General features: G+C 42.7%; 2 protein-coding genes across 4 annotated transcripts; one reads left to right on the forward strand and one right to left on the reverse strand.

Moving 5' to 3' along the window:
- Window positions 1-2867: 2867 nt before the first annotated feature.
- Window positions 2868-16684, forward strand: epn1a (epsin 1a). Of its 3 annotated transcripts, XM_072394079.1 has the most exons (13): window positions 2868-2939; window positions 6837-6994; window positions 7189-7290; window positions 7570-7728; window positions 7916-8044; window positions 8370-8490; window positions 8578-8735; window positions 8915-8986; window positions 10164-10247; window positions 12212-12491; window positions 13138-13302; window positions 13469-13711; window positions 14780-16684. In XM_072394079.1, the coding sequence occupies exons 3-13, from the start codon at window positions 7222-7224 to the stop codon at window positions 15232-15234; spliced, it is 1935 nt and encodes a 644-aa protein (XP_072250180.1). In that variant the 5' UTR covers window positions 2868-2939; window positions 6837-6994; window positions 7189-7221; the 3' UTR covers window positions 15235-16684. The 3 variants fall into 3 exon arrangements, with proteins under 3 accessions (XP_072250180.1, XP_072250181.1, XP_072250182.1); XM_072394080.1 differs by lacking the exon at window positions 8915-8986; XM_072394081.1 differs by lacking the exons at window positions 8915-8986; window positions 10164-10247.
- Window positions 16537-22287, reverse strand: foxj2 (forkhead box J2). The gene is made up of 10 exons (XM_072394082.1): window positions 21941-22287; window positions 21275-21633; window positions 21078-21152; window positions 20865-20954; window positions 19614-19826; window positions 19051-19540; window positions 18807-18959; window positions 18596-18697; window positions 17506-17847; window positions 16537-17170 (listed from the first exon to the last, which is right to left on the reverse strand). The coding sequence occupies exons 2-10, from the start codon at window positions 21605-21607 to the stop codon at window positions 17058-17060; spliced, it is 1911 nt and encodes a 636-aa protein (XP_072250183.1). The 5' UTR covers window positions 21608-21633; window positions 21941-22287; the 3' UTR covers window positions 16537-17057.
- Window positions 22288-22308: the final 21 nt, after the last annotated feature.

A 22308-nucleotide genomic window follows, 5' to 3' on the forward strand; every position in this document is an offset into this window, starting at 1 on the left:
ACATTCCCTTTGGTAAAATGCACATGTAAGCCGAGGCATGGCTCCAGCTCGACTCGGCCAGTTAACTGGACAGCTCTCCTTTGTCCTGGTTCTCATGGACGAGAGCAGAATCCAGTTATCGACTGAAATATGTCTGTGAGACAAAACATGCAAGACATTGTGCTGCTCCTAAGTTTCTCTGTGGAAGATCATCATACGTGTAAGTATAACCGAACATACTGCACAGACGTTGTCCTTAAGTTAGTTGAGAGGTGATTTTGTCAGACGATGCTGTGGTTATGAAATCAGGATTTTATTAGTGCAGAGCGACAATCCGGAAATGCTTTAAGTGACTGTGAGCTGACGCATAGTCTTAATGGGTCAATTTTCAATCGCAATGTCTGATAATTTGAGCTGTCTGACAAAAAATGACAGAAAAATATATAAATGGCTATGTTGATATCATCAATATATGTTATTATCATTGGCTTTATAAATACATATGCTTAAGCTTAACTTTTCTGAACAAAAAAATGCTGCTTTCCCTTGTGGTTATTCTTTGTTGATACTGGCTTCTTCTTCTGTGTACTGGACAGGTACTGTGACGCATGCTTACAGCATTTATGCCCATTTAAGTTTATTAAATGTACTAAACAAATACGATAATTACATTACATTATATTCTGCCTTCAAACCCTTACTGTATATATATATACATATATTCAATGATTTACATTGCTTTTTTGCAACTAAACAGTGATCTATAACTTCCACTCATCATTGAACCATTCCTTACTTTAATCCCCACAGGTCTTTCACACCTGTCTTACATCTTTCAAATTAGGTAGATTTTAGTCATGTATTACGAATTCATCAGTTTTCTGGTGGACAAAGACGATTTTCAACAAAAGTGCAATATGAATAGAAATATGCATGAATTCTAAAACCCAAACAAAGTGTGTTTTATGTAATCTAACCACTAGTGAAAATTATGTGGGCAAGTGTGTGAATCAGGTCGCCTGAGCTGCTGCAGGTTCAGAAATTACACTGACAAACTGACATTTAGATCCACACAGCACATATTATCAAAAGTAATGGCATTCATCAGTGAAGTCACATCTGGATGTTTCAGAGCTTGTTGGAGTTTTTTCTACGGTTGCCAAAAGTGTTTTACTAGCTTTTAAACCTCCTGGAATGACTCGTTTCTCACAGGTGGGACAGTAGGCGTGAAGATAATACTGTACAGAGTTTCTCTTTGACAAAGCAGTAGAACAACACTTTTTTAAGTTACTCATTCTCTTGTTGTACATGCCGGGTTTTCTGTTTACTTGAAAGAAATTAGTGTTTCTAATGTGCATCACTTTTGTGTAGTTTGCTTCAGTTTTGCTAAAATGTTTTCTTTAGCCCAATCCTCCCTGAAAACAGATTAATATAAAAGGACGAAGATTTTGCAGGACAAATGGGGAACCTGTGACACACATACATGCCAGCTGTTGCTGTGTGTTCGGATCTGCAGGACATATTGGGTATTATGGCTCCTCCGACAGGCAACTCTGAATCAGGCTGATGTAGTTTCATCTGAGGTTAGAAGTAGCTAAACAGTGCCTCCTTGTGGACAGAATATTCTACTGCACGTGTGTAGAAAAACCACGGACAGGTGAGACATAACATGATTCATCAATGAAATGTAGGTGTGAATAAATTACGTTAATTTTTTTTAGGTGTAAAATTAATATGGCACCTCTCACCTCCATGGAGTCTTTATGGGTTGCAGATGATGCTCAAACAGTAATCACTTCAAATTAGTTTTCTGAAAGTATTTCTGACTGTGAGTTCCAGCTCTAGCTTAGTCTATATACATCATCACACTGGACATGATCACAATGATGGTTGCTCTTTGATTAGGCAGATACCATTTCAATTCAAGGAGGACACAGTAAATAGAATGTTTTCTCTTTCCATCATTGTAATGTAAGCATGCTGCAGGTCTGTAGAGTTACAAAACCTAAAGTGCATTCAAAACAACTTAGTCTCTACAAGATGCTGCTCCTGAATGCTTGAATCACCTTCTTTTCGGTTCAGCAAAATGTGCTCTCACCAACTTTTATTGCTTCCAGCAACGACTTTAAATTTCAAAGGCTAATGAAGGCTGCTGGTCATCACCATGTAACACATTTGCATATTGCTCGCCATGAAGCTACAGACTATTTCACATATGCTTTTACAAGTAGTGTAGAGTCGTATCGTGGATGAAAGTACAAATGTAAATATGACCCGCTGCTAATTCGGCTCCAAGCCAGCAAAGGAGGTCATAAGAGAGGAGAAATTATCCCTCCTCATGTGAAAACAGGATGCTTTGGACAGATTAGAGGTGTTGTACCAATGTACATTTAAAAATGTATTTGTTTTTTACATTAAACCACGTGTGCTTATTCTAGAACTGCTACCAAAGTAAACCACAAACCTGTAAATTAATGTAATACACCTTCTTTGAAAATATGTATCAAGTTCACAATATCATCAAAGAATAAACAAATGATTATTCAATTTATAAATGAAAAAATATTATACTTTAAAATATGTTTAAATATGGGGGACCAACTAATGTCTTCTTTCTTTTTCTGGAACAACATTCTTTATGCAATAATTCACGCGTCCTATCTACATATGGTGGATGAGTGCAAAAAAACAATAACAGTACTTTTTATTTTTCAGGGAATTTGATCAAATTTGATTAGAAATACGAGGCTTACATAGACAACAGACCATTTTTCTTTCAGTTGTCTCTTTTTGTTAGCATTTCATCGGCACTTTAATGTTGGCGTCAAAGGTTAATTGATTATTCATGAGCTATACTACCATTGCAGGAAAAACACAGATACAGGGGGCGCGGTCCTTCCTGTAGGCGAGAACGGAAGCGGAAGTTCGGCCATCTCCTCGTACATTCAAGCTACAACAGGGTCAGTACAGTATTCATTTAAATATTTATTGTGTTGTGTTGTCAACATTTTTTGTCATTTTGCCTTTTTGGGGTGTGTATGTAACTCTGTCCTGAAGCGGGATGTGTCCTTGCCAACCAAATTTCGTACAGTCTAGCAGTCATGTTGCCATTTGCGAACTAGCATCGGCGGCTAGCAGGCTAACAGCTACATTGGTGGCAGTGGGAGCAGCAAGTGATTTCTTTATCAAACTGGCAGGTAACCTTAATCTTTGTGTCCAGTCTGAAAGGTTTCAGTGTTGTGACGGGGACAGCTCTTTATTGTGTGGCATCAGTTGACGCACTTCTTCGTGCCAAGCTTCACCTCTCTGTACCCCGGTGTGTAGTTTGACTAGACTTTACCCAGACCATGATGGGGAACTGCTAGTCAACAGTTTCGTTTAGCTTGGGTGAGAGTTGCTTGCTAAGTGGCTAATCCTAGCCCCCATATGACAGCTACCGTTAGTTGGCTTTCTTTCCTCAAACTTGTCTCTCCCACTCAGACTTGCTGACACTGTAATGCTTGTTTAGCTTTGTGAGGTATGTAGCTTACATTAAGCGTTACATAACAGTTGTAAACAGTTAGGTTGCCAAGATATCGTTAGCTTGCTAACTTGATAGGTGTGACAGGGACAACTGCATTTGTTTCACTGTGTAACGGTTATTAACCTTATCTTTGTGTAGGTTAACTGGGTGGGTGGGACTGTCTTCAGTGGACGGTGGAGTGTCAACTGCATGGAAGTGATACAGTTAGAGGGAATAAGGTGAAACTATCTCTTGAATACCAAGTGCACAGTATCAAGTTTATTTCTCGTGTTATCAGTGTATGCAATGGAATTAGTCAAGGCCATATGAACTTGAACCACTCAGAGTTTAATATTTGACATGTGATGGGCTATTTCTATGTTATGGGAGGGTGTGGCCAAATGTTGTTGACATATCTAAGCAAGACGTGCATATTATTAGGAGCCTTTATTACCTCAGACAAAAAAGATGTGACCAAAACATCTAAAACTGTATACAGTGTTTCAGATAGGTCTGAATACTTGTGAAACTTCTAAACTGCTGAGCACCAGACATCAAAAGTTTGTCATGAAAATGTTAAACGGTCTATTTGAAGTACAAGGTGTGCTTGCTTGTACTTTGCTCAGAGACACGGCTGGGGCAAAGAAGGCTGACGCAGTCACCACTGAATAAGTTAACAAATCCGGATTGGGCCGAGAAATGCCTGAATAGAGACTTTTTAAAGGTTCCAGAGAGCGATGAGTTGAGATAGCACTTGATGAGCCAGATAGGTGGACCTGCTTTGGATCGCTAATAGACACAGGCCATCGCTATTCAAGCCGAGTGCCAGCAAGGTTGAAGAAGAGATGCTGGTGTCATGAAAGATGCAATAGTTTTCCACGATGTGTCAAACGCAGGCCTCATAAATGACCAAATAATGACCTGACTGCCTTACTAAAAGAACTTAGCCCCTGTTTAGCATGTTAGCATGAAGTTGTGGTTGTTGTTTCTTCTAGAGTTGCTGATAAAGAGATGAAACTGACACGCTCCAGAAAGAAAGAAAGCTGTGTTGGTCAATGAATGCAATATTAAAAGATAAGAAAACTTGAACATTGTATTAGGGAAGAGAAAACCCACTCTCCCTTGTACAAAACTCAGCTTTGATGTGCAATAATTATGCTTGGACTGGGTATATTGTATTTGCCCAACAACAAAACGACTCTTGAGGAACACAATATGCCTATTGATTCTTCTGGCCGTGCGTAGAGTAGCTGACTGTTGTGTAAACATTGATGTATTGATTTTTATTTTATAGAACGGGTCATTTATGTTGACCTCGTGGTGAAAGGCTTGCTTGCCGTGTGTCAGCGAGGCATCGGGGGGTCATTAAACTTGTGAGGTGATGTTATGTGTAAATATAGTTGATGACGTCCATTTATTTTTGTCAAGCCCAAAATGCCTGTGACACTTACTATCTTAGATTAGTAGTTGCGTCCATATTTTGTAACAGAGCTTCAGGAGTAAACCTGAAACTGACTTTTGCAATCTTTGCTTTATGCTCAGCTGTGTAATGTGTTCACATATTTCCTTGAGCGACCAATCCTAACAACATCTACTGTAGTATAGCTTCTATATTACTGGTTTAGGATAAGATGTTCCAGCTGCAAAATTTATCTGTGCATTTAAGTTCTTGTTGAAGGTTTTGGTGCTATTTAATCATGATTGAGTGCACAAGAGGCACTCCTGGACTCTGTTATCTTTGCTCAGTTGGAGGAAGACGGTGGGATATTATTACAACTATTTACTATTTCTTTCTAGAGATGACAGTTATAAGAGTAACTGGACACAGTGTTTTGCAACGATGCTCATTTTCTCTCGTTAAATGTGCACCATAACTTCCATTACTTTGCACTGACGCATCAGAGGAAAATATCCATATTCAGCATGATGAGCAGGTGGAATTATTCAACTGCGTTGCGGTTTCCTGGACGGTCCTGACAACTTTGAGAAGTACTTGTAAATTACAAAAAAAGACAAAAATATTAAGCATCAGAGTTGGTCTTTAGAACATTTTTTGGCTTCCTGCTCTCCTCGATTGTTTCGTGGCACGGACCGATGTAGCGTCTTTTGGGCAAGAAAATGCAGATTGTGGTAGCAAAAGGACACATTGATTAGCAACAATGCTTCATTCTGCTGTGCAAGCAGTCTAGAACAGACAATGCTCAGGAAATACTGTTGGACAAGGACACAAAACTGTGCATTGCACGCCACTAGCAGACAGGACGAGTCTACAGCCTTAATGTTGATTTTAGAACCTGTTGCCATTGTTTTTATAACCGAAACCATAAAATATTGCGCCGTGAAGATAAAATGCTCAGTGTACACTTTGCCCCGTGTTAATAACATGGCCGTTTCACTCCTGTATGCCAGCTACTTATGTGTGTAACGTGATGAATGTGTCGTTTTTAACAAGTTCATAACTGTATGTTTTAGGTTCGTGTAGTTAAAAATATGCCTTAATCCTATGTCCTCTTTACTTCTGCTTAAGATCTACATTATTGGTATTATAGTCTGTGTTTTGAGTCATCCACAGTTGAGTTGTTCTCTGACTGCACTTATTTTACACAAAGCCATGATAAGGGACGTTATTACCTACGGTTAAATGAATAGATGCATGCCCCATGGCACTGGATTTCAAAGTTCAGTTGATATTGAGAAGTGCTGTTTAGTATTACTGTCGTGTGGCTGAAGTTTTGCAGTAAAATAAAGCGACGCTCGTTTAAATGTTGAAACAACATGAAAGCAGTTCTTGACTCAGTTTATGAATCCAAGTTTTAGAAGCTTCACCGAGTACCTGGGTGAGTTAATCATTTCTTTATTTCTAGTTAACCCATCCGACGTTTCTAGGAAACTCCAAGCCGTCCAGAAAACCTACTTATTTGTTTATTTACTTGTGTGTTTTTTTTGTTTTTTTTTTTGAAAGGTAAAAGCATGCAAGTGAAGCTATTTTCTGCTGAATAACTTCTGTTTGTTCTTACCGTCCACTCAGTGCTTTTTGTAGCTTAATGAATAGTCTGTTTATGCAGCTCGTGGGACTCTTGGAATATTGATTTTCTCCACTTAGGATAAATATCTTGATAACTAAGATAAAGCATATAAGTAATATTTTGTGCCTTTCTCAGCCATGTGTGGATCAGCAAGGGATCATGTGATTTTATTATTTTTTGTTAATGCTGAGTATCTGCTTTGTTTTCTATAACAGTTATTTTGAAATGAGTTCCAGCATAAGATGTAGCCTGCGTGCTGTGCAGTCACATCCCGTGCCTTGATTTTTATTTTTTATTTGTTGATCATTAATCTCAATCTTGGTCCACAGTTTTCATCTCCCTACGCCGGTGGTTTTCAGACCCAATGTTGCCACGAGAAGAAACAGACAAGCTGAGACACATCACTCCGTGAATGAGTGGCAGAGCCGAAAGAGGAACTAAAGTATAAGAGGAGAGACCCTTACTCTGCATCTCTCTTGAGTAACAGGTCTGTGCAAACTGTCTGTCAATAACAGCACATAGTTTGAGACAGATCACATCATCTTCTGTCTTTAGCTCCTAATGTTCTTCCTTTTTTCATCGGCCTGTTCATATTAATCTGTAACTCTTATAAAAGTGTTCTTTACCTTAAAACTATCGCATTAACTGTACTTTATAACTCTTGTCTGTCCATCTGTTCAGATTGCAACAGAACTCAGCGGCCAGACCGTTGCCATGTCGACCTCATCGCTACGGCGACAAGTAAAGAACATCGTCCACAACTATTCAGAGGCTGAAATCAAGGTTGTTTGCCCTTCCCCTCTTTTCTTCTTTTTCTCTTCTCCTTTTAGCCACATTCTCCATATGCCCACAACTTCTCTGCAGCTCAGATGACATTAAGCAGCCTCTTGTAATCTAATTTCTTTTCCTCTAGTTATTAACTAATCGCATCACATAGATTCATTATTTCGCCCATCTCTAGGTTCTGCATTGAGTTTGCAATTTTATTCAAAGTTTGGTCCAGAATGAGTCTTTAAAAAGGGCTTTACTTTATTGTTAACCCCCCCGTGTGGTGTTGTCCAGGTGAGAGAAGCGACATCCAATGACCCATGGGGTCCCAGCAGCTCTCTAATGTCAGAGATTGCAGATCTGACCTACAATGTTGTGGCCTTCTCAGAAATCATGAGCATGGTGTGGAAACGCCTCAATGACCACGGCAAGAACTGGAGACACGTGTACAAGGTATGAAATTCAACTGACACAAAGTGTTCAGCAATCTCAGTTTTGTTGGGTACTGAGTGGTGTTACTGGATGTTGGATGTTACAGACGGCTTTACTAACTGCTTTAATGTTTGCATGTTGCATTTTTCAGGATTTTCTAATAGTAAATCGTTTGTTTTACTTGTTATTTTTTGTTATTTTTCACCAGGCCATGACTCTTATGGAATACCTTATTAAGACGGGTTCAGAACGTGTTGCCCAGCAGTGTCGAGAAAATATATACGCGGTCCAGACCCTCAAGGATTTCCAGTACATAGACAGGGACGGCAAAGACCAGGTACACAAACACACCCGTGCACACAAAGCTGAGTAGAAAGTTCAAATGTTTGGTTAGTTGGCTCCAGTTGTGTGCAAAGCAGACACACTTTGTCAAACATGTTGCTTGCAGTTCATTCAAGGACCTTTTTATTAAGCGTTTCTGACATCTTTCACAACCTCACAAAGCCAGTTGTTGGCTGATGATAAGTAAAAAAGTTTTTACACTAAAAAGATATGAATTTGAATTAATTGGATTTGACCTACCTGCTTCATGTCAATTCTGCTCACGCAAAGGCCACCAATGAATGTTGTTAAAACGTTTTTTTTTTTTTTCTTTGTTCTAGGGTCTGAATGTGCGAGAGAAAGCTAAACAGCTGGTGACACTGTTGAAAGATGAAGAGAAGCTAAGAGAAGAGAGGATCCACGCCCTCAAAACCAAAGAGAAAATGGCACAGACCACCAGCGGTGAGATGTCCACTTTAAATGCAGATAAACCAGTAGTTTGAAAGGGGGGGGATTGATCTCATTCATGCATATCTGTCCACACTCCAGCCTCCTCAGCTCCCTCAGCGCCCAGCTTGGGGGGCAGCCTGTCACTGGGCTCACACTCTGGAGGGGCAGACCCTGAGCAGGCTTGGCCACAAAGCACTGGAGAGGAGGACCTGCAGCTTCAGCTTGCTTTAGCAATGAGTAAAGAAGAGGCAGAGCAGGTAACACAACGTGGCTCATCAAGGCCAACAGAGCTAGTTTATCTCCTGCTTTATTAAAGCTAAGTTGTAGTTTGAATATTATGCAGCGCAAGTGTGTATAGAGGCATTTTCACAGATATTTTTCACGACTGCCGTACACCTAGCTTTGCTCTCACCATTTAACCGCTAACCTCCCCCAGACTAGCGAGGATCCACTGGAGGATGCAGAGCTCCGCTATGCAATCACTCTGAGCAAAGAGGTGCAGCAAAAGGTCAGGGGCAGAGAGTGTGTCCGGCTGACTGGAGCCAGTCCTCAGCCATCTCTTTCTATCAGCACATAAGAAGTATTGCTCAATCAAGAAAATGAATTTCTGATGACGATAAACATCACAGCACAGTAATTATGTTGAGATAATTGTACATTTACAATTTTCCTTCTGTAGCTTGCACTTATAAAACGTTTGGAAAGACACTTTTCAAATCTTTACCAAGATATTTTACAAGTGCGAACCCAGCGAATTGATTGACTATAATTTGATTGTTGAATTTGCATGGCGTTGGCAAGTATTTACCATAATTGATTTATTTTAGCATTGAGTGCCTTGTAAGTATTGATTATTATTTGATTCCCGTTGCTCTCTCTGATGGCATGCATCCGACTAAAGTCTTCGTTTGAAATACTCTCTTCCTCACCTGCTACTCTTTTTTTTTTTCTCTTGTTGCCATGACTTTCTTGTAGTGTGTTTACTGGCTGATAAACTTGTTCTTGCCTTTTTCATTCATGTGGTGACAGTTCTTCACCAGCTGCAATGCTTGACCGGTTTGGTCTGTAAACTTTTTAAAGGGTTAAAAAGCAATATTATTAAAAAAGTGATAGATTATTCTTGTTCAGAGGCAGTCAGTCTTCCTTTGTTTGATAATCAGTCAGCAAAAGTGTCCTGAGCTGATCTGCAGGAGCTAAATGGCTGATTTTTCTTGCTTGATTTTAATTTATGGCTTAAGGCCTGATGCTTTTCTACAATATTCCCTGGCAACTCCCAGTAGGGCTAAATGATAAAGAAGCTCTGCTGCACCCAGGCACTAGATATATAGTGATTTTAATCTCACAAACAAAACCAGCCAGCGTTCGGAGTATTCTCCTCTCCAGCTCTGCTTTTACCCACGTCTGAGACTTTTTACTACAACAGACTACAGTTCTCAGGTTTATTTTAGGCAATCATGGGGCGGCGGTTTGGATTTGACTCGTTTTCCGTGTAAAACTGGTTCTTTCCTCTGATTTGCTTGAATATCGTTTGATTTAGTGACTGGTTGATTGTCCGCCGACTGTCATAATGATCAGAAGTTAAGTTTCCAGTTTGTTTTTAAACCAATGAAAATGCGTGTCCGTGTTGTCCTCTCTGACCTTGTGTGTCTCAGTTCCTGAAATCGGTGTGTGTGTGTGATTGGCAGGAGGAGCGGCTGCGTAGAGGTGATGACCTGAGACTGCAGATGGCCATCGAGGAGAGCAAGAGGGAGAAAACTAAACCAGAGGAGGTGCGTGTGACATGTCATCGTATATTTCTCACCTTTATGGCTTTACCTGCTTGAGCTGCATCGCTCTCTCTCTCTCTCTCTGGGAGGGAGAGATAAAGGACTTAACCGTTTGGGACCTCAGTCTTTCTAGGTCAACGCCTTGTATCATTTACCAATCTGGGTTTAAGTCTGAACTGCATGCAGTCACATTAACAGATTAGCATGCACAACACCTTCCAGTCCCGATCTGACCAATGATCCGCCTTTCAGAGGAATCACCCAGATGGCATCATTTGTAAATCAATAACTTACCGGCCAAACTTTCCAACTCCTTTGTTTTCCCTGAGACGATTAGCGGCAGCACTAAACCATTGTCTCCTGCCCACAGTCTTTGTTTTAGCAATATAATGTTTGAAATAACGGTCGTAGAAGGAGCAACAGAGTCTGAGGTCGTGCTGCAGGTTGTCTTCACACACAGACATGATGGCGGAGTCGGAAAGTTTCTCTTTTTCTGATAACGGCTACGATCGCCCCTGAAGTGCAATAAAACCCTCACCAGTACATACCCAATCAGAGGTCTTTGTTACGGCGACATGTGGAAAAGGGATATTTTCGACCGTTTCCACAAATCACGTGCTGATATGAATTGTTTGGGTAATTTTATACGCTTTCATAATAAATCTGTGACTCTATGAGGACGCCGGTGCTGTACATCGCATGATATCCTGTCAAAACTCACACGGCTTCAGCTGTTTTCTGTCACTGTTGTTGGGTTGTCTGACTGAAGTTTTGAGGCTAATTAATGCGAATATGACCAAAGATTAAAAGGCTCAATGTTGTTTTTGTCTAATTCACCAGCCGGTGTTTCTCATTTGTAAAAAGGGACTTTTGCTTTTTCTCTTAGAGTTTCAGTATTGTTTTAACTGACCGTTAGTTTTCTAACTAACTAACAAACTAACTGTACATTTAAATTGGCACAATTACAGTGAAAGAGGTTGTTTTCAAAAACACATTAATAAAACCAAACACATTAGACTATCTATTTCACAAGTCCATTGAATTTACTGAAGTGCCCAGTTTGCATTATTCCACCCTGTTCTTCGGTAATATTCTGTAATAAAACAGACTTTGTGCTCTAAATTACTGTCCTCAGACTTTAATGCTACGTCTCAGTTCCGTCATCACCTCGTCCCAGTAAAGTTTCTTTAAATTGAAGCCCTTTTTTTTTTTTCTTGAAGGACACTTGAAGCTAGTTAAATTAGTTTAATTTCCCGGTGATTTGACACCTGCTCTGTTTCCACTCTTTCAACCAGCACAGCGACATTTTTACCTCGCTATATGCACCCGATTGAACAGCATTTTTGTTTTTCTGAGGCTGTTGTTTATTCTAAACTTCTGTTGGGGGCCACGTTGTAGAGAGACAGTTTGTTTCATCTATGACTGCACTGTTGCTTTTTAACGTTTTCATGGCACCAGCCTGTTTTAAGCACTATTGCAAACAATGGCTCCTGCATGTAAATGCTCCCCTAATGTGTAACGAGCATCATTTTGCATCTGTATTTATAAACCGTTTTTGAAGCTACATTGATGATTGGCATCCTTATCCAGTATGTGATAAGAAAATGAAATGAATTATCAGCTTATTAGATAGCATTGTGTCTTTAATGTCATATCTGTTCTTTAGATTAGACACTAGTCATTATACAGTTTAAATTGTTCCTGTTCGTCACAATAATCCTGCTCCAGTTCCTGATGTGAGCACTTTTTGGGACTTAGACCTGCCAAATGACAGCTGACACCCCCCCCCCCCAAATGAGTGTATGTGACTGTTAATAGCTGCATATATGACACACATCTTTTGAACTCGCAGTACTTATTTATAAATGATAAAGTTTCTTTAATTTCCCCCTTTCAGATTACAGTTATCTAACCTCAGCATCTTGCCACTGTTGGAACATTAATCCATGATATTTTCTTTTGTGCAGGGTGCTCTGATGGAGCTGAATGCTGTGGACCCCTGGGGGGCCCCGGCTGCTCCCACAGCGGGCTCTGCCGGCCCTTCACCTCCACCCACAGTTTCTGTCCCCGCTGCCTCCGGCCCGTGGGGCACAGCCCCCACAGATCCATGGGGAGTATCATCGCCCACATCCCCTACGAGCTCTGACCCATGGGGTGGGGGAGCCCCACCTACTATAGCCCCTCCTCCGGACCCCTGGGGAGAAACGTCCAACAGGGTTAACAACGTCGACCCCTGGGGAAGCTCAGGTAAGCAGCCACAACACATGACCATGTGTCAGCTGTGCAGCCATTCATTCAGGTGGGTGAAGCTGAGGATTAAAGCAGAACTGTGTCTGTCTGGGTGAAAGAGGATGTGAACGCCTCGACCTTTGCTCCACGCCATTCCACACTTCTGTTTTCTGTCTTCAAAGCAGTCCACATTCATTCTCCATTCCTGTCGTATTTGATCTTGTCGTCCACCTACGTGCTTTCAGTTTGTAATGAGGAAAGCAAGCATGCTCAGTCATTCTCCCTTTGTGTCTAAACCAGGGATTTTTATCCTCTTGTTTCCATCAGGACTGGCTGTGTCCCAACCAGAGTTGTCTCTTCTCTTGCCCTTTTATGCCTTTTATTTATTTTTTTGGTTTGTTTTTAAATCTATGAGGTTGCTTCTTATTATCTCTCCTTTACCCCTACTAAGCTTCAAATGTTTGATAGGTCAAAGTAACTTGGTGAACAGGCACAGACTCTCCTGAACTCATTCATAAAGTTGGTCGCATTGGAGAGGTTAAGGAGAGAGAAATGCCACTGGTGGAACCCAGCCCAGCTTCCTGCTCCCTCCTGATTGTGCGTTGTACTTGTAAAGTGTTGTGTTAACCCTCCCCTCCCCTGCATCTCCTCCCCTACCCTGTAGCTGTGACCCCCCCCAGTGCTGACCCCTGGGGCTCCCCAGTGCCACCCAGCACGTCCTCCTCTGGGGGGCCAGTAGACCCCTGGGCAAGGGACGGGCCTGTCCCTGCCTCTGACCCTATCACCTCCGACATCTGGAGTGGCACCGCCAAACAAACTAACGGCACAGGTACATTCACACTTGTAGCTGCAAAATGAACAAAACAGTTGTCATGTACATTCCATCCTCCTGCAGCATGTGTGAGTATGTAGCTCTACAGTCATTTTACTCCACAGCTTTTCACTGTCTGGGTCACTGAAAATGTTCCCTTTTGCCCCCTTCTTTCCACTCGTAGGAGATCCAGAAAGGCGAGGGTCTTCAACGACAGGCTGTGACAGCACAGGTTCACCGGTGCCCTTTGACTTGTCTTCTCTCGGCTCTTCACTTCCCGTTCGTAAGACTCCTGAGTCCTTCCTCGGCCCCAACGCAGCACTTGTTGACCTCGATTCCCTGGTGTCATCTAAACCCAAACCCAAACAGCCGCCGCCCCCTTCCATCTCTTCCTCGTCAGCGCACAACCCCTTCCTTCAAAACACAGGTTAGAAACAGCCACATTTGATAGGTTCAGCATTTCTTTTGTCTTATTTGGTTCCGGGAAGAAGCCTTGAAGGTCCACACAAAGTGAACAGTTGTAAGCGACAGCTTTGTACTTATTTATAATCTAATGCGGTAAAATGTGGCTGGCAATAAAAAAAATTGCCATCTGATTAAACCACATCCTTAGAAGATCTAAACATCTTAAATCCACCACATATTTACAACCATTAACCCAGCGGTATGGAATGAGTTCCTCTGAACACCCCAGATCAAAGGTTCCAGCTAACCACACAGCAACCATGTTGGAGGCTCCGGTGACTTGGAGGCAAACCGTACTCGTGTTTTCTGGAACTCCTCTAAACTGAAGCTTTTTTTTGACAGTGTGTGCCACCATTGAAAACATTTTGACCTTCATCATTTTAAGAAGCTTTCTCATGATGTGCCAAGAGCACATTTAGGAATATATACATGGTAGAGACCGTTGTGAAGCTGATCGTCTTGTGAAATGTGGCCTTCATGTGGCTCAGGAAGCTTATTTAGTAAAAGCTTTAACCTGTTTCTGGATTCTAAAAGGAAATGCTGACATTAATCATGTATATCAGTGGTTCCCAACCTGGGCTCCCAGCCCCCATTAGAGGCACTCTGAAGTTCAAAGGGGCTGCATGGGGCCTATATGCCGTAAAGAATAGATTTACTTTACATTTACTGGAATAGTCTTTATGAAGGTGAAGCGCAGCACATACAGCTGATGTGACAAACAACTGTTTTGATTCATGATTGAGATATTATTCGAGATGATAAAGAGAAAGAGTTTGTAGTTTCCTTAAACCCAAGGCAACACCAGAAAAATCTTCTCAACAAAAACTGCATAAGTAATGACTTTATGAAAGAAGCAGCTGATTAATGTAGTTGTTTGGCTGAAGTGAGTTTTATGCTTATGAAATTCTTAGTTTTTCTGTGTCACATGCTGTCATTTTCATATACTGAGATGCGTGCTGTCAATGTAAAACCAAAAGATTGTTGCATGAAAATGTGAGCACTGATTTACTGTGTTTTTTCTGTTTGACAGGCTCATCTGCTCCCGGCATGGCGGTGACTCCAGGCAGCACCATTTCCAGTCGGGGAGTTTCTCCAACGCCCGCTTCCTCCAACCCTTTTGGTGTGGCCCCCTCCATCTCACCCCAGCCATCATCGCTGGGCCTCAGTAGCCTGCGCACCAGTCCTGTGCCTCCCAATCCCATGCTGGGCATGATGCAACCCGGAATGGGCCTGGGGCCGATGAGTGTGGGAATGGGGGCTCCGGGAATGGGCCAAGGCATGATGCAGGCCAGCCCCATGGGAATGCCCTTCGGTGGGCTCTCCCCTATGGCCCCCCCAGGCTCTGTTCTGTTGGGGCCAGGAGGCGCGCCGCCTCCTCAGCTGATTTTGGGTGGGCCCACGGGAGCCGGAGGAGTGATGGGGGCGGGGGGGTCGATGGGAGGAGGAGGAACGACGGGAGCGAGCACCAATCCGTTTCTTCTTTGAGGAAATGTCACCTCTACTTCGCTCACCTTTCTGCCTCCTCTGTCCTAACTGCTGCCCCCCCCCCCCTTCATTCATCTCCCCCTGGACGCAAGTCACGTCCACAAAGAAAAATGTCTACATTTCTATATTTAAACAAAAGAGAAAAAAAATCAAAAATTATGTTTATATCTTCCTTCGACAGCATTATTTCATTTCAAAATTGTTTTCCACAATTAGTTCTTTTCATTTCAAAATGGGATATTTTGTGGTGGGAAATAGAGATCTATTTATTTTTGTTTTAATCCACTTCTGTACCGTACTTTATGTTGTTTTGTTTGCTTTGGTTTCTCTTCTCCAGTCCTGTCATGGGATGAAGGTAAGTCTGTGAGAGCTGGCAGCTTTTTCAGCTGCGCGCGGGAGAGCCGGAGGGAGAGGTCACAAAGCCACTAACAAACTGAACAGAGAAACTGTCGCACCTGCCTCTTCCTCTTTTCTCCCTCTAGAACGAAGACAAACACTGAATCACTGAAATAAGTGCATGAAGGATGATTATTATTATTATTATTTTTTTTCTAATGGACTCCAGACTGAGACACAGACTGAAAAAAAAAACCTGCATTAACATTTCAGACGCCATGTGGTCAAATTCTGTCAACTATTCCACTCCTAATTTAATTTAAGTGTAATTTATTTTTTTCCAGTACTTGGGAACAAATAAACAAAGAAATTCATGAAAATGATGCCATTAAAATCAGATGTTTTTTTTTTTTTTCTTTCTGGTTATCGTAGGAAAGCTTGACATCTGAGATCTGATTTTTATTTTGGGGTTGCGGGGGGGGGGTTTCTCTGTCTGAATGTGTGTGTTTACGTGTGAATGAGAACACAAATGTTTATTTGTGTGTGTGTGCGCTAATGCCTGCTTGTGGATTTGTGTCAGTACGTGTCTCCGATCTCATTTCAGGGGCTCAGACAGGTTTTTTTTTTTGGTTTTGAAAGTAGTCACTTGTATTAATGTGTAATGTTAGTTTTTCAAATGAGGTATTGTGAATAATCACATTTCTCTCGCTGCCGAACTCACTTTTTTTTTTTGTTAATCGGAGGCAATTTTTAAATTCTTGATCGCACATTTCATACGGGATCCTTAACGTGCAGGAGTCCTGGAACAACACTGTCCTCGTGTTTCACCCTAACACCCCCCCCCCCCCCCCCCCCCCCCCCCACACCATGTTTGTTTGGAGAGGGGAGCGCTAATGATGCTTCTTTTAAAGAAAAAGAAAAAAAGACAATTATATTTCAACGAATGAAAGGAGACAAAACAGGGACTTGAAACGTGCTCCATGCTGTTCTTTTAATTTAGTTTGATGAATTTGTTATTTTATATCAAGAAAAAAATGTCGCTCATTGGGTAAGGTTGAATTTTGTGTGGTGTCGACTGTGAACATTCACATTTGAAAAGCAAAATGGAGAGAAAGAGGAGAAAAAAAAAATCAAAAGAAATTTATGAAATAAAAAAAAAACACGGGACGTGTGTTTGGCCTTTCTTGAAGCTTTCTCTGTGTGGAAAGAATTAAGCTTTTTTTTTTGTCTTTGGTGACCATATTTATAGTTTTACAGTCCAGCAGACGGGTTGCACCTCGCCAAGTACCTATATAAGAGGAGTTAAACAATAACAATAATACAGCATATGAATTTGAGTATATTGGAGGAAAAAAAAACTATAAACAGCGAAACTTGTCATTCAGTCGTGTGATAAACTCGATCCCAGGGTTGCTCTCAGAGAAGGAGGTCTCAGAGGTCTTTGTTTGGGTTTTTTTTTTTTCTCTCTCCACAGAGACGGTCGAGGCTCAGACGATCAGAGAATCCCAGTCGAAGTCGTCCTGGAACTCCTCGCTGTTGCTGTGCAGATTCTTTAGTGGAGGACGCTGCCGTGGCGGCCCTGACTGAGGCTGAATCCCAGCTGAGACATAGAAGGGAAACGAGAACCAAGTTAAAACCTGTAACTGACAGGAAGGGATTTTTAATGCTTAAGTAGGTTCTACTTTCCAACTTTAACACTGCTGCAGCCATTTTGGGAAGCAACTCTTCAGCTTAGTCCAACACAAAACAGTCCTGTCCATATAAGGAAGTCCTTTTAGAGCACAACTTTATTGTTTTATACTCTGCTCTCAAACACACTCATTATTCCAATAAAATCTGTTGTTCATTGTAGCTGAGACATGTTCCCAAACAGACTGGATTAAGTTGCAGTAAAAGTGAAGAAACCATTTCTTTAGCCATGATGCTGTTTCTCACCGGCTGTGTTTGCAGGCTGTGTCAGCTGAGGTCTCTGAAGACCTGATCCCTGCATGTGCTGAGGCCTCCGGGGCGGCTGTGCTCCGTTGAGGGGAGGAACCATTGGAGAATAGGGAAGGGGCGACGGGTGGGTGAGGCTGGCCAGGGTGGGAGGTGTATTGGAGGGGAATGGTGGCCCTTGCAGGGTGTGAGGTGCTCCGAGGGCGAGTGGGGAGTTATTGCCGGGGGTGATCATGCCCTTCTGAGAGAAGAAGCGGTTCAGGGAGTCACAGAGGGACGTGAAGAGCGCCGGATCCAGAGCCCAGTCGGAGAGCTCCGCCTGCCGCATACTCTCCAGCAGGTCTGGGAACAGGAGAGTAAGAAGGCGTTGGAGAGCAGGCAGCTCAAAGCGTGAGCGAGTCCTGTTTAGAGTCTAAAGGATATTAAATATCAGAGCCCCTTGCAACCATTTGCCCACAATAGGATTTAACAAAGATCTCAATAATTCCTCATATTGACTCTTTCATTATTAGCTTATGACTTCTAACTTGTGAAATGATTTGACTGTTGACACAAGACAAACATCCTAAAGGGATGGTTCACCCAAATGCAAAATCCAAAGATTCCAGTACATTTACTTTTTCGTTACTTGAGGCTGTGAGCAACCTCTCTCTTAGAAATGTTTGGGAGAATCAGATGTCAGAGGTGGAAATCTCAGCTTGAGAGGTACAATCTAAATAAACCTTTTTTGGCTGCAGTTGAATTTGATTTCTGATGGTGGTGAGATCCTCAAATGATTTTAGAACCACCAGTCCAAAAAAAATTCACTTTACTAAAACTGATGGCAAAAATAAACCATCAAATCTAACAATTTAGGAGCTGCAACCAAAAGAACATTTTGTCTGGAAAAACGACTGAGACGATCCTGACAGCATCCTGTAGATTGAGCAGAGTACACTCAGAGGAGGATATCACAGATTCTCCACAGCATGAGACCCAAATACTCCCAGAATAAGTTAGACTATGTGTTTCAATTATCTGTTTATTTCATTTTTTTTTCAAATTTGGGTGAAGCAGCCCTTTAAAGAAGACTGTGATAAACAGCACAGACCTGGGTGACCAGAGAGGTCAATGTTTGCCCAGTCTAGACTGCTGGCAATGCGGAAGCTCTCCTTCAGAGAACCTGGGTTACTGAACCAGTCGGACGGCACCGCTACAGTGGAAGGGAGGAGGGCAACTTTAGAAAGCAATTTTCTGGGTAATGCAGCTGGTTTTCATGCAATTCAAACATTTCTGGCCTGATAAAGTAATGTGAGACTCACTGTGTTGTGAAATGGGCTCTGACTCCGGTGGGTGGGATGCCTGTGCAGCAGCTGCAGGTGGGGCTGCAGGAGCGGGCTGAGGGGACATCGGTAGCAGAGTTGGAGTGTGAAGTGGTGTAGTGTCATGTGGGACAGCCAGGGGAGGGACGTCGGCTTTAAAGAAAAGAAAATAAGTACTACCTCTGAGCCGTTGGTGAGTGCAATGTTGAAAACTGCAAAACATCCCTCGATACAAGATACTTACACAGTGATCCTCCCCTCTCCCGCATTGTCTTGAAGAGAGACTTGAAAGACGCATACAAGTCTGGTATGTTCACCTCATCGAAGGAGAATCTCAGTGGAGGATCAGTGGAGTTTAATGAAACAGCAGGAGCGGCGGCAACAGATGAGGGGACAGAAGGGTGACCGGGCCCCGATGTGGAGCAAACGGGCACAGGAGTCGAGTTGACCGTGCAGGAAAAAATAGAAACAGGCGGGGGTTCTGAACTCCCGGGAAAGGACAGCACCGCCTCCGAGAAAGACGGGGCAGCTGGAGAAGCTGTAGACATACTTGCAACAGGCAGAGGTGTAGCAGAAGCAGTGGGGATGGAAAAAGTGGAGCCGGGTGGGTGGGGAGGAGGAAAAGAACTGATGGATGACATGGGGGCTGCAGGCGGGAGCACCGCTGACTGGGGGACAGATAGATGAGAAGCAGGGAGACTGGAGACATGGGCTGGCATGTAGGGTGAGGGTTGCTGTGAAGATGAAGACATGATGTCATACCCAATGAACATGGCTGTAATATGAGGAGGGAAGAAGTGAGTCTACCTTGCGAGGGGGAGGAGAGAGAAAGGCAGTGGAGTGGGGAGACTGCTGCTGGATGGGTCCGAGCGGTGAGGAGTTAAGAAGCTGGAGGTCTGCATGTGGAGATGGTTGTGGATGATGATGAGGAGAGGGTCCTCTCACCAACTGTGTCTCAGCTGGTTGGGGAATCTGAAACAGCTCGGTGTTGCAAGTCACAGTGGATGAGGCTCTGAGATCCTGCAGGAATGTAGCATTACTGCCTAAGTTAAAGGACCGGTTCAGCCAAAATACAAAGCTAAACAACAACTGAATATTAAGCACCTGCTCACATTTAGCTACACCCTTTTCTGCGCGGAACACCAAATATGTGTGGGGTGACTAATTCACAAAAACCCGTTTTCATAGTGACTATTTCTGCCACAAAGGGCCACCGTAATTTAGCTTTGTTTTCATAAACTTAAACCTTCAAGATAAATAGCAGAATCAAATGTGCTTGAGCGTCTCTGAAGAATCAAAACTGTTATTCAATGAGAGTCAATCTCATCTAAATGCTTGATCAGACGAAGTAATTTTGTCCTTAATTATTGTGAAGGTTCAGGGGTTCAAAAGAGGCTACTAAGAGTTTCTTTTTTTTTTCTTTGTGACAGACATGTGCCTGGTCTACAGGACCTATATCTATAATGTCAACTACAGGCTCCCCGCAATGAATCGTGACACACTGAAGAAAGTGTGCTGCTCATAGAGTAGTTGTTGGAGCAGAGACCTTTTTCTTATTTGTTATAACTGACCTTTGTGCAGTTTCAAGCCCATAGGTTTTTGACTGTGGCACGGAAATAAAAGATGATTAAAGACGATGATTTAAAGATGACCGTGGTTATAAATATAGTGTATTTCAATGGTTACCTTTCACCCTAAAAAAAAAGAATAAAGATGTTGAATAAGACTATAGAGGAAACCAGACTGGTTTATGTTCCGTTAGAGGGAGACACTAAAAGTTAACACACTGATTTGTGAAATTTGAACAGTTTTGAGTGCCCCTGTCTGTCAAAAACAGGTCACACCTGTCCCTATGATCTAAATCACTGATACTCATCATCACCAAGTGGCTTTCTTTGATCCCTCAAACTCGACCTGTAATTAAGGTAACAAATGGCAATCTGCCACATTGTAAAAGTTGATTTCACTCGGCAAGACTCTAAAATTTGTCAGGAAATGGGTCCCACCTATATTACTCTTACAAATGAATGAGTCATTTAAAGATAAAACAAAGCGTACATCCTCTCTGTCGTCCTCCTCCGGATAGGGACGCTTCGGTGCCCTGATTTGAGTCACATCTGCAGGTCCATCCATCGTCCAATAGGAGCCCTGGAAATAAAGGAAGAGGTATTAGCTTGCGCTTTTTTTCCCCACAAACTTTTGTTTTGTGCGATGTAAATTCTGACAAAAGCATGTGTCTCGTTTCAGCGTGATGATACAAAAGAAGCTCACCTTGCCGGGGTCGTTCTGTGGTCGAGGAACTTTCCTGAAGCATTTGTTCAGGGACAGATTGTGTCGGATGGAGTTCTGTTAAGAATGAAATGAGTCAGTTCTGTGGTGGTCAGACAACAAATAACACCGGTGCAATAACTACTTTAAATGTCATAAATAGAAACACGTTACTACTCTCCAGCAGCAGTAATACTTGCCTTCCATCCGCGGCCTGCTCGGCTGTAGTAGGGGAAAGTATCGCTGATCCAGGTGTAGATGTCATTCAAACTCAACTTCCTCTCAGGCGCAGCTCCTATTGCCATGGCGATGAGAGTGGCATAGCTGTGAGGGGGCTTCCCTTTGCAGGTGGAGGAAGAGGGGTTCGGCACAGAGGGTATGAAGTCTCCTCTCTCCCTCCCTTTGTCTCTCTTTTTGTCCCTCTCCCCTCCTCCTCCTCCTCCTCCTCTCTCTTTGCCCGAGCGCAGGCTGCTGATTCCCAGTTTGGGCAGCCAGTCAATACTGGTGAGACTGGAGTCCAAGTCCGTAGACATTGTTCCTCTTTTTCTCTGTCCAGGATCTGAAGGATCAGAATGGGAAGCAGTGGATCTAGGTGTCCATTTACTTTCTGTTCACATGGGTCATAGCAGAGACATAAACACTGAGCACTCCCACAGGAGACTCCCCTGGGACTGTCAGAGTCAACTGTTCTGTTCCTGTACTTCCAGACAGCGTCATTAACAAAACAGCAAGTTTAAACACTCGCCACTTTGGCTGCTTTAGAAACTTTCCCCTCTCAAGCAAACACAAGATAAGTGAGTCGACATATCGGTGAGTCAGCCCCACCTATACCTGCTATTTTCTGAGGAGGAAGATTACTTGCTTACCTCTCTCTGGTCACTCGAGGCCCAAGGCCTTGAAAACTGTTCAATATTTTATGTTGTCATCAGACATGCACAACTGCTGACAAACTGAGTCCGTTCTTCTCTTCAGAGGTCACTCCTCAGCATGCTGATCCCCTCAAGAAACTCCGATCACACCCTCGGTTTGTGAAAGCTTGTGTAACTTTAGAGAAATATACACAAAAAAAAAAAAGTATCGGAGAGCTTCCTTTTTCTCTCCCTCCCTCTGTTCTTCCCCTCCTTTTCTGACCTCACCAGAAATACGTCACTCACTCCGCCCCTGAGTGACATCACTGTTTGCACCCGCCTCTGAGAGCTGGCCCCACCTCCTCAGACCTGTAGCCCGTCAGGTT

Source organism: Leuresthes tenuis, unplaced genomic scaffold, assembly GCF_036924035.1.
Source record: "Leuresthes tenuis unplaced genomic scaffold, fLeuTen1.0.hap1 SCAF_10, whole genome shotgun sequence".
NCBI classification, from domain to species: domain Eukaryota; kingdom Metazoa; phylum Chordata; class Actinopteri; order Atheriniformes; family Atherinopsidae; genus Leuresthes; species Leuresthes tenuis.